The sequence below is a fragment of the Bicyclus anynana genome, chromosome 10 (genome assembly GCF_947172395.1).
Source record: "Bicyclus anynana chromosome 10, ilBicAnyn1.1, whole genome shotgun sequence".
Lineage (NCBI taxonomy): Eukaryota > Metazoa > Arthropoda > Insecta > Lepidoptera > Nymphalidae > Bicyclus > Bicyclus anynana.
This window is the reverse complement of record NC_069092.1, coordinates 1,940,382-1,960,015: the sequence shown is the minus strand read 5'-3', so window position 1 is coordinate 1,960,015 and position 19,634 is coordinate 1,940,382. Positions and strand designations below refer to the sequence as shown.

Genomic DNA, 19,634 nt, shown 5'->3' with positions numbered 1-19,634 from the left:
TGACGTTAGGGTCAGAGCTTGGACTATGTAACACTCACCAATGAGCGGCGTGGCGGTAAGCCTCCCCTTATCACTAGAACTGAGATTGAAGTCGCATTCAGCCGCTGGGAGTACGAAGCTGAGCGTGGTGGTGCTGAGCGCGCACACGGCGTACACCGCGCCGCAGGACATCAGCAGGAGCCATTGGAAACAGCCGTAACCTGGAAATAAGTAGAACAATTAGAAGATTTATAGATCGAATCAGGATAAAGGAGATCCGCTGAAGAACTTGTCATAGATCTAATCAGAAATGAGAAGATTTTCAGAAGAACCAAAGTTATAACAGCTCAACCAGTCGCAAGCTGAAGCGGCAATGGGCGGAGCACATAGTTCCAAGAGTAGATTGACGATAACCCAAGGTGCTTGAACAACGAATCGATCGGAATCGGAAACAGTGTTGAACCACTACTAGGTGGACAGATGACATTAAACGTGTTGCAGAAGCCACTGGTTGCATAACCGTGTGTTTGGAAGTCCCTAGCAAGTGGACGTCTATGATTATCATAATATCATGATGATCATGTGAACGACGTCATCGGGTCTTCGGAGTAATCTATGGTATCCTATCCAATGGTAGTGTACAAAGCGTATTCTTTGTTCCGTTTGTTTGTGATAAATCAAAAAGCATGACCTCAGTCTTTAGACATTTAGCTTCATAATACTCTAAGCTTCCAATCCTCACTTCTTTATGGAACCTGGCCCTGTATTGTCATTATAAATAAATAATAATTAATGATGATGAGTCTATACCAACAGACGTCACTTCCTCTTATTTTATATTTATTTATTATTGACAAACGTTCATGGAATATATTGAAAGCACTTGATGTTAACAAGGCTCAATGATGCACTTTGCATGTCCACCGTTACCTTCGCGCTAATGTAGCGAATAAAGCCATCAATGGGGAATCAAGTGGTAAGGTCAGTTACGATGCCGTGAAGGTTGTTGATAATTAAAATTAAATATAAAATAAAATATTGGTGTCCTTACTAGTAGTTTTTACTGATGCATATACTTGGATTGGGGAGCAACTCTATGTTCTTTTTTATTAGTACGTCATGTTTTTCGCAACATGGCGTGTCGTATGTTTTTTATAAAAGCTTATATGGAGGCTTTCTACAGGATGTATCCCCAACCTACCACAAAGGCCCTATATATTGAGATTGGAATCAATCAAGTGGTAAGGTCAGTTACGATGCCGTGAAGGTTATTGATAATTAAAATTAAAAAAAGAATATTGGTGTCCTTACTAGTAGTTTGATGCATATACCTGGATTGGGGAGCAACTTTATGTTCTTTTTTATAGGTACGTCATGTTTTTTGCAACATGGCGTGTCATTTCAGTTTTACTGTTACCCCCCTCCCCCCCCCCCCCCCTTTAATAGTACCGAGCTACTATCTTCTTAATATATATTTTTTTTATTCCCTACAGATTAGCCCTTGATTACAATCTCACCTGATGGTAAGTGATGATGCAATCTAAGATATAAGCAAGCTTACTTGTTAGGAGTAGGATGAAATCCACGCTCTTTCGGTTTCTACACGACGCCGTACCGGAACGCTAAATCGATTGGCGGTACATCTTTACGGCCGAAGCCTCCCACCAGCAAAATATGTGGATACGAAAGGTCATTCATCACGAAATCTCGAAAAACTCAAAGCTCAAATTTGGCAGGGAGGTAGTTTATAGTTGTTAGGGTTAGTAGACGTAATGGATTTTGCAATAGGGCCGGATTAAAGAGGTCTAACGGCGGACGAAGTCACAGGCGTCCGCTGGTACTATATTAATTGAAAAATAAAAACAATTTCTTGGCTAAAATACATTATCGCTGAACTTCCTTTTCTTTCAAGAAAATATCACGCACGAATAACTTTCATGTTAATTTTCATGGAAATTACGATTTTATCACAACAACAGCGAATCTCACACATGGACAGTTTAACACCATAATTAATTAAAATTACTTCCAAGTGGACGAACGCGGGGGTTGAACGTGTCTGAACGATTCGTCATCCCGTATCGAGGCCACCCATTAACCCCTAAAGTTTTTTAAAAGCTTATATGGAGGCTTTCTACAGGATGTATCCCCAACCGGCCTCAAATCTGTACTAATATTATAAAGCTGAAGAGTTTGTTTGTTTGAGTGAACGCGCTAATCTCAGGAACTACTGCTGCGATTTGAAAAATTCTTTCAGTGTTAGATAGCCCATTTATCGAGGAAGGCTATAGGCTATATATTATCCCCGTATTCCCACGGGAACAGGAACCACGCGGGTGAAATGGCGCGGCGTCAGCTAGTGCCCTATAAATTGAGATTGGAATCGGAGACATTCCGTCCAGTTCGCTCTAGAGTCTGGGCTCTCAGAGCTTCAGCGTTCACTCAAGGGTCTTAGCCACACGTCTTACAACGCTAGCTTTTGCCCGTGAAGCATACGTATTAAGCCTCTTGTCCTTGTAATTTAAAATTTAACGACACCAATAACATTCAGACCAGAAAATGGAAATGTTTCATATGACAATGGCGGCAAACATGGAGGCTACACTTTCCTAGACGAGCTCTGACCCCAATACTACTACTAATAAAAAAAAATTACTTGTAGATATTCCATTTTCAAAATAATTCACGGTACAATTTTATAATCATCCTGTATTCTATCTGCGTATGTTATGTCTATATATGCTATCAGGTAATAAGAGTGATGGACTCAAAAATCATTTTTGTATTTTTTTCTTTATTACTACCATAAAAAAAAAATTACTACCTACCGTAAATCTGACAAGGTAGTTTATAATTATAACAAAACGTAAATTAACTGTACTTAACATGATTCGATACTAGGGTACTGACTGTCTGTAACTTTTAGATATGAATAAATTTATTTTCTTTCTTTCTTTCTTCTTAAATTTGTGTGGCTTGACTTCAATCATGTCAGATGAAAATTTATATCCAAAGTATTGGAGGTGGAGACCTCTTACCAGTAAACACTAAGGATTTTTTTAAAATATCAAATTAAAGCCAATAGAAAGGAGAAAATTGTATAAAAATCTTTGTCATTTGAAGGTAGAAACTTTAAAGTTCAAACTCAAACCATTTTACAAATCTAATATCTGAGATTATATTTCTAAGGGAAAGTGTTATGCGCATAAACTGGATTTCTCTGACAGGAAGTCGCAGGAGTGTAATAGTAATTACACTTTTTGTACTTTGCGTATACTTCCAGTGCTCATATTATTTGCAACGAAGTACACCCTCATGTATAAAGTGTAGATATAATGCATCGCTCGACCCCTAGGCGCCTCCACCGAATTAATTGGATCGAGCGGTTTCGTCGCCAAAGCCTGTTAGTTTTAGCTCTAAACCCGTAAACCCTACCTAAACCCAGGCCGGCCGGGATTACCCGGGTTATATTACACTATTGCGTAACTATACCCAACATGTTAATATTACCTTGGTAATCACGTTGATTGATCATGGTTCTACTTGTATACCTAATAATGAACCACGATGGTTCGGTAGTTGGATCGGATCATGAAGTTACGGAGTTCATGTTTGAGGTCATGGCTAGCAATAAATCTACTTTTTTTTTGTTTTATTTATTTGTTTTCAATGTTTAAGTCCGAGGTCAGGCTAGCAAAACTTTTGAACCTTTTTCCTCTTCATTATTCCTCCTAGATTTTCTGATCGCATTCTACTTCAGATTGTACTAGCAATTAAAAACGCAAATTTTCAAGGCAAAATAGGTGCCAATTATTATGATTTCGTAGTCAACATAGTTCTGTCATGTACGACATTATGACAAAATTTTCGTCAAACCGAAGGTTTTTCAAACATGTTTGGCCGTTTGAAGCATTTGTCAAACATTGATTATTGTTAAGTTCAAGTTTGACAACATAATTAGTCAAACATGTTTGGTGTTATCCTTATCTTTTTTTTTTGTGATGCGGATGGAATGAACATAATTATGCAAACCGCTTGTGCACGTCACTGCATATCTGCTGAGTTCGCACGACGCAACAGTGGTGCTATTCTGTAAGAAAGCAGAAATGAGGAGATCCGCAGAAGAACCAAAATCACCGACATAGCTCAACGAGATGCAAAGCTGAAGTGGCAATGGGCAGGGCACATAGCTCAAAGAGCCGATGGACGTTGGGGTCCCAAAGTGCTGGAATGGCGACCCCGCACTACTAAGCGCAGTGTTGGTCGACCACCCATCAGGTGGACTGACGATATCAAGCGAGTCGCAAGGATTCGTTGGATGCAGGTGGCTCAGTATCGTGATGTGAAGTCCCTACAATAGGCCTATGTCCTGCAGTGGACGTCCATCGGCTGATATGATGATGACGATGATGAAAAATATGTATGGGAATGACAGATCCGATCGGTAACTTGATCACGTGACCAATCGTTATCAACTATCATTCCACTAGGTAACACTTCTCTTTGAAGCGGCGGAATCCCAGTCGTGCTCTCGTCAGTGCCCCGGAGCACGTGACAGTTGTTTTTTTCCGCCGCGACGCTAAGATTAGCGCGATGTGCTCGCCGTCAGCTGTCTCTGTATTTACAAACAGCGCCTCTATGGCATTAGCGCGGTGCAAGTCACAGGCGACCGCGGTGACGTGAAATAATTACCATACCTACTTGCTACAGCTAAAGACTAGCTACTCTCCGCAGTTTCTTTCGTCCCCCGGGCGAGGATTCAAACAAACCCCTTCGTTTGCCATTCTGTTATCAACAAATATAAAAGTGAAGGTTATATCACGAAATCTCGAAAACCGATTAAGGAAGAAAGATGAAATTTTGGCAGGGCAGTAGTTTATAGTTACTAAACAACGGATACGACGACGATGACAACGGATTTTGCGTTTAGGGCAGGATTAAAGAGATCTAAAGGCGAATGAATTTGCGGGCGTCCGTTAATCTCTTTATATGTTAATCTTTTGGCTGGTGGGAGGCTTTGGCCGTGGCTAGTTACCACCCTACCGACAAAGACGTACCGCCAAGCGATTTAGTGTTCCGGTGCGACGTCGTGTAGAAACCAAAAGGGGTGTGGATTTCATCCTCCTCCTAACAAGTTAGCCTGATTTCATCTTAGATTGCATCATCATTTACCATCAGATGAGATTGTATTCAAGGGCTAACTTGTAAAGAATAGAAAAAAAATATGTCCGCTAAAGTTAAAAACAATTTACCGTTGCTCATGGAAATCGGTAAAGAATTGTTTTGCAATCTTATGGATGAACAGCATTGAAACCAGAATTTAAACTTTAAAAGTTGAAATAGAAAGTTAAAATAAATGCCAACTGTTCATTCAAATTCTTTTTTTTTTCAATTAATGTGTAGTGTATAACCTTGTAATAAATAATTTTCTTATTCTTCTTTCTTTTAATTCGGTCAAGCAACTACCTAAAAACCCTCAGGTACTAGAAGTAAGTTAAAAACATTTTTACAAATTGGAAATTTAACATTACATTTTATAGAACTTGACGATAAAATAAAAGACTCTGTGCGTACACCTAATTCATATGACATTACTTGTAATTATAACACCATATTCTTAAGCCCGACAGACCCATATGAGGTACTCGGAATAATAAAGTCTCTAAAAAATACTAAATCTGTCGGATATGACGAAATACGCACTGACATACTAAAATCCTGTGCCATTTACTTGATTGATCCATTGTCTTATATAATAAACACATCATTTGAACAAGGAATTTTCCCAACTAGTTTGAAAGTATCAGTAGTGAAACCATTGTTCAAAAAGGATGATCCTAAAGAAATTAACAATTACCGACCCATTACTCTAATACCCATTCTTGCTAAAATATTTGAGAAGGTAATGTTAAAACGATTAAAATGTTTTTTTGATAAAAACAATATAATTATTAAAGAACAATTTGGCTTTCGCGATGGAAGTTCAACTACATTAGCATGTTTTCATCTTATTAAACTAATCACAGAAAATTTGAATGACAAGGTACCTATTACTGCAATGTTTCTAGATATGACCAAGGCATTTGACTATGTAAATCATAAATTACTTTTAAGAAAACTAGAAAAATATGGTATAAGAGGTAAAGCTCATCAATGGCTTGAATCGTACCTAAAAGATAGAATGCAGTGCACTGAAATATGTAAAATAAATAATAGTGCTAAGAACAAATTTAGATCTAAATTCAGAATAGTTCAGAGAGGCGTGCCACAAGGCAGTGTAATGGGTCCGTTTTTATTTCTAATTTATATAAACGATCTTCCAAAATGTGTAAATCATTCTTGCATTTTATTTGCAGATGATACAACAATATTAATAAAAAATAATAACATTGATCATCAACAGGTTGTAAATGAAGCACTAAATAATGTGATAGAATGGTTGGGACAAAACTATTTAAAAGTTAATTTAGGAAAAACAAAAATTTTGCAATTTCACTCCTATCATTCAAAAAGGGCTCCTTTAAGTGTTCACTACGATAATATAAATATTAGCGAAACTGATATGAGTAAATTCTTAGGAATTATATATGACAAGCACTGTAGTTGGAAGCAACATGTCAATGTTGTGTGCGGTAAATTAAATAAATTCGTTTATGTACTAAGGAGATTAAGAATGACAGTGTCTAAGGAAGCTGCAATAACTGCTTATCATGGCTATGTATCTTCAGTCCTCTCTTATGGGCTTCCTATTTGGGGCAATTCTGTTGACGTTGAAAGAGTTTTTAGGACACAAAAAAAGTGCATTCGAGCTATTTTTGGTGTAGGACCGCTTGTAAGTTGTAGATCACTATTTAAACAGCTGAATATATTACCGCTACCTAGTATGTATGTAAGAGAGATTTGTATTATTGTTAAGAAATACCCTAACTACTTTAAGCATAAAGACGGAAATAACCAAAGATTCCCTCATAAAATATGTCAGCCAAAATGTACCCAGTAAGTTGCAAGCAATGCCTCTCCAAACTTTTAGGAAAGAATTAAATAAATGGCTGCTCGAAAAGAGTTTTTATAATATAAATGAATTTATCAATTTCATGAAATAATTACATTATGACATAAGCAATTTAATCTATTAATTTTCATCATCGATTTATTTTTCATTTTCTTTTTCATTTAAAGTTTTGTTCTGTAAATAGCAAAATTTTATTTATGGTTTATTATAATAAAAATTGATAATAAAAATTGTAATAAATATATGTTAAATTTAGGTTGAAATTTTTATTGTAAATTTTCACATCAAATATAATTATGTTATAAGGATAAATTATTGAAATTAATATTTTAATTGTAAAAATTTTGCATACTGTAATCGGTTGAATGTATAGGTGACTCAATAATTTTAAGACCAAAACATGTACCACATTCTAGCAAATAAATGATTTGATTTGATTTGATTTAAATAGTTTTGTGGTACCTACGAGTAATAAAAGCCTAAAAGAGTTTGGCTCTTCTCAGACTAAGACTATATTTTTAGAACAAATGTATTGAAGAATCGTAATGAACATAAACATTCTTCCCACTGTTTAAACTACAGAACATAGACAAAGCGCTTAAACCACACTCTTTATAACCGTGAATGAAACGATTTGGCTTTGACTTTGAAAATGATTTATTTCCGCTCCGCCCATGCATTGACCCACACGTTGATAAGCTGCCAAAAAATTGGTCACCGCCGTCACTCGCGACCTAGCGCCGCACGAGTCGCGTGTAATATCACGACGCTAGATAACGACACATACCCGCAACAAGGTTTCAGCCTATTTATACGCGGTGTTATTCGGTTTGCACGGACAATGTCCTAAATCGCGACTCTGGAAACAATCTGATGTAAACTTACGTAAATAAATTTCAACGGAACCAATGATATTTTATACTATAGCATCGATCGTAGACAGTTAGATGGGCCCCAAAGCGTCGCGAAATTTCCATTGGTTTCGCAAATATTTTCGAATAAAAACAAATAAATTTCAACGGAACCAACGATATTTTATACTAGATATAGCATCGATCGTAGATCGTTAGACGGGCCCCAAAGCGTCGCGAAATTGTCATTGGTTTCGCAAATACTTACGAATGAAAACTAACAACTTTGTCATTATTCGTTTTGCGGCTTGTGTTTTTACACTTCCAAAATGATCAAGAAGGCATAATTATGAGACTAAGCAAGAAAAAAACAGTAAAATATTTTTTTAAGTCACAGCATGCGTTTGTTGCATACTAAGTTAAGAGGTGCGTGCACGTCTTTTAGTAATGACATAACGTTGTGCGTTCTTTAATATGGAGGGGCCCATCTAATGATTTATATCGATGACAGATAGGGCACTAGCGCATTAAGACTGAGGCGAACAAATGTGCATAATTGTCTTAATTTCATTTAATCGCTTATTAAACAACGAAAGCTATAAACACATAATACCCAAATATTGTCTATAATGTCGAGTTGTGTGTTTACGAAGTGTAAAAACTATATACATAGATCACTTTTTGTGGTGATTTTGAAAGCACGTTACATATCTATAGCACAGATTAAGAATATTAGGCAGATGGAGCGCACGAAACACAATAGTGTCGTAGCCGCTCCAAATACAAAATTTAAAAACGAATACATTCTCGAGTCAGTACTACACGAAGCGTCACATCAGTAACTTTCATTAATATTCAAGAAAAATGGAGTATTATGTTTTTAAGTATTTTAAAAACAAAAACTAAAGAAATAAGATGGAGTATTTTTTTATTGATAATTATTAATATTCATTTACGGAATTGTTATTAGTGTTAAATTTTGAAATACAAATTATGAAAATAAGTTTGATGTCAAGGAGACTGGTGACGTTTGTTTTTTATGGGTTTCACCGGCTTCACTACGCTGCTTGTAAAGACTCACTGTATCGTCTTTACTCTTTGATACTATAAAATAATCATTGAACGGAACGACAAAAGTTGCGTATTCCAAAATAGCCGCACAGAATTTTTCAATCAGGCCGAACTAAATTAAATCAGGCTTATTTACATGATATAATTGTAACAGAATGATTGATTTTTGAACGTGTAAACAGTAAACGATAATTTTGTAGGGTAACTGACTTAATTTACGTTTTAATATGATTTATGCGGACAATGTCCTAAATCGCGACTCTGGAAAGAATCATGTAAACGGACGCAAATTTTGAACGAAACAGTAAAAGAAGCGTATTTCAAAATATTCAAAATAGCCGCATAGATTTTTTTGACTGTTATATTTATTGCCAAATGGAAAATGATAATTTTTGCGTTTGCAACACATAGTCGGGGATCCCTAGAACATTTTGTACACCAGTGTGCCTAGTGGGAGTTTTCAATATTTTCATAGTGTTACTATCACGTTGACGTTTACGCAAATTTATATGGAATTGAAACAGTTGTGCAGTAGTGCCACAAGATGGTGCTGTTTCAATTCCTTAGAAACTCGCGTTTACGTTACGTGACAGTAACAGTATCAAACTGCCACTAGGCCATCTGATTACCAACAAGCTAATTTTTCCTAAGTAGCTTCATCTCGATGAGATGAGGCGATAAACTTTTTTATTTACGAAAATTCTTGATTCTGGTAGCTAACTAAGTTACCGTTCCGACGCTCTGAAATTTTCAATACCTGTGGTTAGCTACCAGTAACATAGGCCGCCTATTTATAATTATTATAAAAAATACAATAAACAGTTTCCAATGAACACACTGTGTCATCAAATATCTTCATTTCATTATCAACAACCTTTAAATTAGGTAACTGTTGAGAACGAGTCTCCTCTCGGAATGAGAAGTGTAGTCCGTCACGCTGGCCCAACAGATTTCACACACGTAGAGAATTAAGAAAATTCCCAGTTTCCTCACGATGCTTTTCCTCCACCGTTTGAGACTCGTTTGAGAGAAATTTTCGTTAGCGTTTAGGGCCCAGGGCTCTTGTTTACCTAGCTACGCCACTGCTTGTAGTACAGATTCGAAGTACACTTCCGTAATATCGTATCCAGTTATATCCTGTTTATATCTTGCAGATCATTAAAACGTTACGAGCCATTAAAATATTACTGCCACCATCTGATGGTCTGATGGACTCGTCTCTGACGTTTTGGGGGGAAGGAATATTCCGAAGTGGCAGATATTTATTTATTGAGTGGAGTTAGTTTATGTATATGTCCGAGATTAAAGAATATTAAGCAGATAGAGCGGACGGAACACGGCAGTGATGCAGCCATTCCAAATGCAATTCAAAAACGAATACATTCTCGAGTCAATACGACACAAAGCGTCGCATCAGTAATTTTCAATATTATTCAAGAAAAATGGCGTCTTATGTTTTTAAATATTTTTAAAACTGTACACAAAAACTAAAATAATGATAAATGATGGAGTATTTCTTAAAGGTTTATGTTTTTTTAACCATTATTATTTGATTTTTAGTTTTTATATGAATTCACGTCGTTCAATGTTATTATAGTTAAATTTTATTTAACTATAATAACATAAAAGTACAAATTATGAAAAAAAGGTTGTATACGCCGATGTTAAGGAGTCGCGTGACTTTTCTTTCTTTATGGGTTTCACTGGCCTCACCGCCCTGCTTGTATAGACTCATTCTGTATCATTCTTTATTCTGTGGTAATAACAAATATTGATCAATACGTTGATCTCGCGCCGACGTACATGTAAATAAAATTGAAGTGTCCGTGATTTTAAAATATCTGTGTTTTCTCAAATGTTTCTCGTAATTATTTACACGATACCGAAACACAAACAAACTTGTTTTAAATTTTTGCCTTTTAAACAGACAGACATACATTTTATCGGCTCTGCGTTCACTAAATTTCAAATTTACGAAGTTAAGATTCTATGTAACAAATGTCATCCGATGCATACTCTACTCTGACTGACAACCATTCGTAAATACCATACAGTAGGTAGATAACATTTCTCAATTGATTTGATGTTTATTGTAATAGGTTGTTAATAAAGACTAAATTAATGAATAGGCCAGCTGACTGTCTGTTAAGAACCCATAAAAAACCATCCACGTAAGTTTATGGACTTTTCGATTTTCGGGGAAAATAACAAATTAGATTACTTAATACTTGGTGCAACAATTGTGTACACGTAGGAAAGTTTATGAATCTAGATATTAATTATTTTGTTTTTGGTAAGTAGGTGTGCTAGATTATGATTAAACGCACACGTGATCCGATTTGTTACGAGGCTTGGGTAGGTCTTCATGACGATATTTATATAGTGATACTTACGAATATGCAGTATTCTGTACAATAGAGTAAAAATAAATAATAAAAACATCAAAAAATTAGCTTTGTTACATACATTGTAATGAGTAAAAAATTAATGAATGAATCCTTCATTATTAAATCCTTATTGCGTTAAAAGTACCTAGTAATTATAGGAATTCGGGAAATAATACGCCGAATGACACTTTCACAACTAAAACGACGTTCAGATTTATTGTATGTTTTACATAAACAATGAGGTTATTATTTTAAAATGAATTTAGAATAATAATCTCTTAATACCGACTGAAATAGAAAACAGTTAAATTCCACGTATTTTTGGAACATGCCAGCCCCTGTAGCCAAAAGGCATGTCGATTTTCTTTCTACGATCGCAAACGCTTCGAAAACTGGGAGTGACGTTTGCTATCGACAGGTCACGTGATCAAGATCTATCATACCCATACATTTTTGTAGTTTTCGAAGAGCTTGCGATCGTAGAAAGAGAATCGACTTGCCAATTGGCTACAGATGCAGACTAGTTTCTAATCTATACGGGGTTGGTGGTAATGAAAAGCTTGTGTGTAACACCACTAAAACAAAAATAAAATTTTTTAAACATTATTGTAATGTTTGTAGTATTTAAAAAGATTTCTTACGGCCCGACTGCCATGAAGGGAATGTTTTTCACGCGTAATATTATTTTTACCTCATATTTTCAAACCGCTGAACGGATTTATTTAAGATATCGTTAAATTCATCTTGATAACCCAAGTGTTCGCTTATTAGATAGGTGAAATTAAAAAAAAACTAACACGACGACTCTATAGACTTGAGGTGAAAAAAATACATATTTTCGAATACTACAATATGGGTATCAAATTAAAGAGCAATTCAAGATGATTTTAAAATGGTATACCATGACCATGTTTAAAATTTACAATTAGAAACATTAAAGAACTAACCGTGAGGATTTTAAAATGATCATGTCAAAAAAAATCAATTGGAAAAACGTTATAATTTTATTAGTGGCAGTGTTAGCAACGTCTATGTAACTTTACATTGGTGTGTGAACCGTTAGTTCACACACCAATAAGAAATTATTAAGAATTAATAAGGCTTTAGCGTTTTCAATGTTCTGTGTGCTAAACTCCCCAAGGCGAGCCTTAAATTGTTATCAGCCAGCGATTACCTCCGGTCATTAAATTGCACCTGCCCTTGGTCGCAACCTTGTGACGTCACGCCGCCGCCCTTCATTAGCTAAAAGCCGTGGCCCCACCGCCCTAAACTGGGAACTGAATTACTATGTCGTCGTGCCATTCGATGAAAGTAATCTATTGTTAGAAGGTACTCACTATGGGTATCATGCGTTTTTACTATTTACTTAGTTACTAGTACACTAGCCGACGACCAGCGATTTCACCCGCATTGTTCCCGTTCTCGTGGTAATACGGGAATAAAATATAGCCTATGATTATCACAAATAACGAGACGAGTTTATATCTAAACCTCCGATTTAAAGTGTCTGAGCCGAAGTCGGAGTCGAAGGTTTTTGACGACCTCCATGGCGCAGTGGGATGCGCGGTCCTGGGTTCGATCCCCGGCTGGGCAGATTGAAATTTTCTTAATTAGTCCAGGTCTGGCTGGTGGGAGGCTTCAGCCGTGGCTAGTTACCACCCTACCGGCAAAGACGCACCGCCAAGCGATTTAGCGTTCCGGTACGATGCCGTGTAGAAACCGAAAGGGATGTGGATTTTCATCTTCCTCCTAACAAGTTAGCCCGCTTCCATCTTAGACTGCATCATCACTTACCATCAGGTGAGATTGTAGTCAAGGGCTAACTTGTAAAGAATAAAAAGAAAAGGTGTAATAATAAAATCGGAAGTTCCGACATAACGGAGCTGGAGTCGAAGCTCCGTAACATCCCTGGTGCTAAGTAAAATTTAAAATGACACTAATATAGTTCAACATTAACGTATGTGAATGGGGATAGTATTTTCTACATACGACTACATTCCAGTAAGTGCAATGTATACTGCGAGTATATTACAAAACGCCATAAACCAACATGGTTTCCATGGCGTATTGACGGGTAATGGATGTAAAGGGGTTAGTATTGAACGCCGCGGATTTCCCTGCTGTGGAAAATCCCATCGGTAGCGTGCATAGATTTATTAAAACCGCAATTTTAGATTTTAAAAACTATCATAGAGAACTTAATTGTACTTTAAACATAAGTTATGTAGAAAACTGTGCTTTATCAAGTCTCAAAAACAGCTCTTTCATGTTGTGGATGTGTATATAAACAAAGATTTCGATAGTTTCTTAATAACACGCAATTTACCAAAAATAAAGAAGTTCATTGACCGATCTAGATCACAACCTACGCTAATGTGATAATAATTATGTCGTCAGTGAAATAAATTTTTCGTAGTGATAATATACGTATACCTACATGTCTACAGCATTTAAAAATAGGACGATGGTTGGAGTTAATTTTATTGAAATGTTCTACAATTTCAAAGGCTGACATAATAAATTATTGGACGTTTAGGTTAATTATTTTAAAGTTTAGTTAATAGAAAACGGATCTAATCGTAGAGCAATTTGAACTGAATATTATGTATGTAAATAAGCTATTTGTTTCTTTTTTAAATAGTGTTTAAACTGAATTATTGAAGTATTAGGTATAAGCTACATTTTATTTTGTCCTATCAATAATATGCAGTAAAAATTATGACACAGCAAATGAGCACGTGACGTCTTTCATAAAGGCTACGTTTCGATTAGGGCTTTTTGCTACAGAAAATTGTGTTAGTGTACATTTCGGCTAATATAAGTGACGTGATAAAAATACAATGTTGTTTTATAAAAATATGACAATTACGAGCTTATTTTCACAAATAAAATGTGATTAAGTTTCTATATCTATCTATCTATAGGTATCTAAACTGCCTATATGCAAAAAATCTACTTAGTTTTATACAGCAGGCGAGTAGCCTATTGAAGTAGGTTCCTAATTCCTATAAAATATATATTTCTTACAGCAACTCTATAATGTCTGTAAATTATTAAATCTCTGCCATCTTAGTAATTTACGAGAATACAAAATTAATATGTGTGTTTGTTTGAACAACACAACGCTTAGACTCTAAGCTACTGAAACTATTTTATCGATTTTTTACAATTTCAATGCTTCAGAACTAATTACGTTTTACATTATATAAACAATATAAACATAGAAACCTATGTAATGGATAGAAAGAAACTATTTTAGATTAGTAGAGATTAAAATAAGTCTTTCCATTTGTAGATAAAGTGGTTCCACAGGTTACTACAATTAATTAATTGATGTGTGAAGTAATCGATACTAAGAGATAATAATAATACTAAGAGATAATAAGATTTATTTTTGTTACGTCATTACATATCAAGTAAATTAGGGCCAGGCAGTCTACCATTAATTTTTTAAGAAATTAAATTTCACGTGTTTCAAAGGGTGAAAGAAAACATCTTGAGGAAACCTGCATGCCAAAGAATTTTCTTAATAAAAAAATACAACTGACTTCAAAATTGTATTTTAATGTTATTTATTTAACTAAAAAGCGAAAAATAACATCGTATGTGCTACCTTCTCAGTTTGCTCAGTGTGATCAGTTTGAAGGCGGTACCAAGGTAGTGCTGTGTTAATTAAAGTCCAATTGAAAAGCATACTCTCTCAAACGAAAACGGAATTTTTCAAATCGGTTCAGGCGTCTTCGAGTAATCGGTTCACAAACACAAAAAAAAGATTCCGACGAATTGATAACCTCCTCCTTTTTTGAAGTCCGTTAAAAACATTACGACACTTAATAACACAAAAACAACCAGAGAAACGCCCATCAAAATAAGTTAACAGAATAATTTATGCTGTTTTTCGTTTCATTGATAACCACACTGCACTCGTAAACATTGTGAAATATATGAACGTCATTGTCTGACACTGGACAACGTCTCTCGCCTTCTCTGTATTGTTTATAATAAAATTTGTGAAAAACAAGATGCTTGTTATAGCTTGAGTTACAGTTACAGCTTACAGCTGTTGCTTGCGGGTTTCAGATGTTTGGCGATCAATATATCAAAAATCCTTCCCGCAGGTCAATTACTGGCTGGCTGCATATACTGGCAATCATGAGCCTCAATAGCTCATATAGCTCAACGGTAAAGCGGTCGGACTCATCACCAAGGAGTGGTGGTTCGAACCCCGCCCCGTTGGTCTATTGTCGTACCCATTCCTAATACAGTCTTTCCCGACTAGTTGGAGGAGAATGGCAATATAGGTCATATAAAAAAGATATGTCAAATTTTTTTTTTTTTTAAATTTAAAAAAAAAAATACAACTGACTTCAAAACCAAAAAATGTACCCACTAAACTAAAAAGCGAAAAATAACATCATAATATTATTATGTTCTACCCGCTGATCAGAATGAAGCCGGTGCAAAGCCGGTGATGTACTGTACATGTACGATGTCTGCGTTTTTGAAGAAGAAGTCAACTTGAAGAACTTGTTAGGAGAAAATTGAAAATCCACACCCCTTTCGGTTTTTACATGACATCGTACCGGAACGCTAAATCGCTTGGCGGTACATCTTTGTCGGTAGGGTGGTAACTAGTCAAGGCCAAAGCCTCCCACCAGCCAGACCTGGACCAATTAAGAAAAAGTCAATCGGCCCAGCCGGGGATCGAATCCAGGACCTCCGTCTTGTAAATCCACTGCGCCACGGAGGCCGTCAAAAGATTCTCGCGCCGTCAAAAGGATCCCGCGGGATTTGTAAAAAAATGAATTCCACGCGGACAAAGTCGCGGGAGTTCACTTGTCATTTTATAAATAAACTCCCTGAAGCTTTAGCGTCCACCTTGACGTCAGTGTGTTTGATGCTTTAACGGTCATAAGTTGTATCGTATGGATCAAAAGCTTGCAATAGTCAGACTTACCTCATTTTATGAAGACTCAAAGTAGGCAGCCTATACGCCTACCATAGGTACCTACGGTAGCCAATTATAGTTTGGACTATGGTGGCTTTGGAAAGAAACAGATTTCAAGGACCCAGACCCTAATTGTCCAAGTATAAAACGTCATCATTATCTTAATTATCAACTCATATTCACTGCAGAGCTCGAGTCTCCCTCTCAAAATGGTTAGGCCAAAATAGTCCACCACGCAGGTCCAATGCGGATTGGCGGATTTCACATAAGCAGAGAATTAACAAAATTCCTCAAAATGCAGATTTTATAATATTAGTGTGATTAACACTAAAATAAGACTTAAGAACATAAGATTATTATAAACTGTCCCTATAGTATCGATGTCTCATAGTTGTATTCTTGTTTATGAATGATATTTAAACGGGTACATACCACGATAAAACGACGAGATTTTTATTGTCGATATTTCGACCCAGTTGCATGGATCGTGGTCACGACGGGACTGAAGTTGCGAGATGAGAAGTGAAGTCAGCTATTAGGGGCAAAATCGATCTACCCTCTTTCTTGTTCTTTTTCTTTTTTCAACGACCTCGCGTTTTTGGCTGTTTAGGCAAACCACACTCACGACATCGCTTTTGTTATTATGCGTATCGCGGCGCCCCCTTGGTTTGCACAATTCTACCACCGGGTTCCACTCGCTGGCTAGTTTGAAACCATCTTCCCGATTGAAATTTTTGTATTTTCGAATTTCAATGGCTTCTCGAACTACTCGGGGTATATAGTGGCGGTCCGTGGAAATAATGCGTGGATTATGGATCTCAATCCAATGTTTAGTTCCCGGTTGTAGAATGTGATCAGCTATCGCAGACTTTTGCGGGTCGTTGTTTTTTATCGCTCGTATATGTTCTGTTACACGGGTTGCTATGGGCCTCTTCGTTTGTCCAATATAAGAGCTACCACAGCTGCAGTCGATTTTATACACACCCGGACACTGGTATGGCAAACGATCCTTTGGAGAACGCATCATGTGGGCGATCTTTTGTAAAGGAGTAAACACAGTCTTTATGTTGTATTTTTTCCTTAGGAACGATCCAATTTTATCAGTTACCCCTTTAACAAAAGGTAAGTAGGCCATTCTTCTTTCGACTTCCAAAGGTTGTTCTCTCCGTTGATGTGAACTATTTTTTAATACAAGGGGCTTATGACCATTTCGACGTAACACCTTGCTTATATGTTCCAGCTCAGCCTGGATGTGAACGTCATCACACAGGTCCTGAGCGCGATTGAAGAGGGTGGTAGCCACTGACGCAAGGTGTCGTGGATGGTGATGCGAAGAGCCATGTAAATATCTGTCCGTGTGTGTCTGCTTCCGGTAAACAGTGTGACTAAAACTACCATCTAGTCGGACCTTGACTAGGACACATCACATCACATATACCCCGAGTAGTTCGAGAAGCCATTGATATTCGAAAATACAAAAATTTCAATCGGGAAGATGGTTTCAAACTAGCCAGCGAGTGGAACCCGGTGGTAGAATTGTGCAAACCAAGGGGGCGCCGCGATACGCATAATAACAAAAGCGATGTCGTGAGTGTGGTTTGCCTAAACAGCCAAAAACGCGAGGTCGTTGAAAAAAGAAAAAGAACAAGAAAGAGGGTAGATCGATTTTGCCCCTAATAGCTGACTTCACTTCTCATCTCGCAACTTCAGTCCCGTCGTGACCACGATCCATGCAACTGGGTCGAAATATCGACAATAAAAATCTCGTCGTTTTATCGTGGTATGTACCCGTTTAAATATCATTCATAATGAACAACCACGAAATAAGTTTAAAATCATTAGTATTCTTGTTTGTCGGTTAAAGAGCTCCGTAAAAATACCTTTTTGCGTAGTTAAATGGTGTAAAAAACGGGCAAAAACTACTAGTTTAGTATAAGATATATACCAAATCTAAGCTTGTTTTCCTCAGAAAATGACAGACAATTTTGTTCATAAATTTGATATGATATGATGAATGACATACATAGACATAGGCTGACGAACTTTCAGCCTTCATTAAATGAAGCAGGTCTGGCTATGGCAGGCTCCGTCCATTTCACATCAATGGTTTTATCCTTTGTTCTCGCAACCAAAGCGTTCGTTCTGAATCGTCCAATTTCGTATATATATTCGTGAGAAAAATAAATGAATCTATTTCTGTATCTGAAGAAGGTAAACAATATGCACTGGGTAACGTCTCGCAACCAATCTCAACGCTTTGTTGATAATAAAAACATTTAAATCGTTAATGAAAGACAAGTCGTTCGGTTAACAATGGCTAACGGTTAGATAACAAATTACAAACGTAGATTTTATTTTTGAGTTTACGTGTTTTTTGAGATTGATTTTTTATTTTAACCTTTTTTTTTTTTGTACACATTATTTACTTTCTACGGTTTGATCTTGTATGTACTCGTATTAATGCAACTTTACTGTGTCCTAACTAAAAATCAGAGCTATATTTTTAGAATCATGTAGCAAAAATCAGAGTAGGGGCCTTTTTCTAGATTATGCCACACATTCATCCATCCATCCATCCATCCATCCATCCATTTTATAATTTAATATTATGATGTGTGGCATTACTTAAAATTAAAGATCTTTTATTTCTTCTTTCTTTCTTTTTAATGTGTAAGGCGCGTTGGTGTGTAAATCTGAAGAAGCAATAACAAAGTCAAGAACTAAAGCAACAATTTTTAGATAAACGGGTTTCCATGTCATTCTCGGTATATTTTTTTTGAAATACAGAAATAAAGCTAGAAAATGAGAATTTTAAACGAACTTTTTATATAATTTTTCTAACATGTAGAAAGATAGCATCAGAGATTTTGCCACAACAACTCAATACCTTTATATCTTGATTGACAGGAGTTCTCATGGCCACCTTCCAGTGGCGTGCATAAGATATTAAACTAAGGTAAGCCTTGTACGTCGTAGGTACGTCTGTAAAGTCGGTTTACTGACGATAGTTGAACGTGACAACGTCATAAGAAAATACTGATCTATTGGTTGCATTTTTCAAAAGAAAATGTTCGTTTTTCTAAAATACTGTTTAATAATCTTCATAGACCAGAATATATTTTATTTCTTGTAAAAAAAGTTGGCAACCCTAGAGCGAGGAAACGACGCATGATGTCATCTTTTTTTGAGTGTGCAGCCGGCTCCATCGAATTATAAGACATTGTCACGACAAACGCTGAAGAGCAGTAATTTTCCGCTTTCTTTGATAGATATAAATTAGTTTTTTAATAACCTAAGCAATGAAACTTGCCATTTTCATTCCCGAGTCCTAAAACCCGTAAGAATACGATATCAAAGTAAAAGCTATGACCTAGGACATAACGGTC

At 36.3% G+C, this 19,634-nt stretch overlaps 1 protein-coding gene across 1 annotated transcript in view; it reads right to left on the bottom strand.

The window, feature by feature from the left end:
* The window catches only part of LOC112050514 (synaptic vesicle glycoprotein 2C), a 56,849-nt gene that overhangs the window by 9,105 nt on the left and 28,110 nt on the right, over positions 1-19,634 (bottom strand). The window contains exon 3 of the mRNA XM_024088798.2: positions 39-200. Within this exon, the coding sequence (XP_023944566.1) occupies positions 39-200 (162 nt within the window). The remainder of the gene's footprint in view (positions 1-38; positions 201-19,634) is intronic.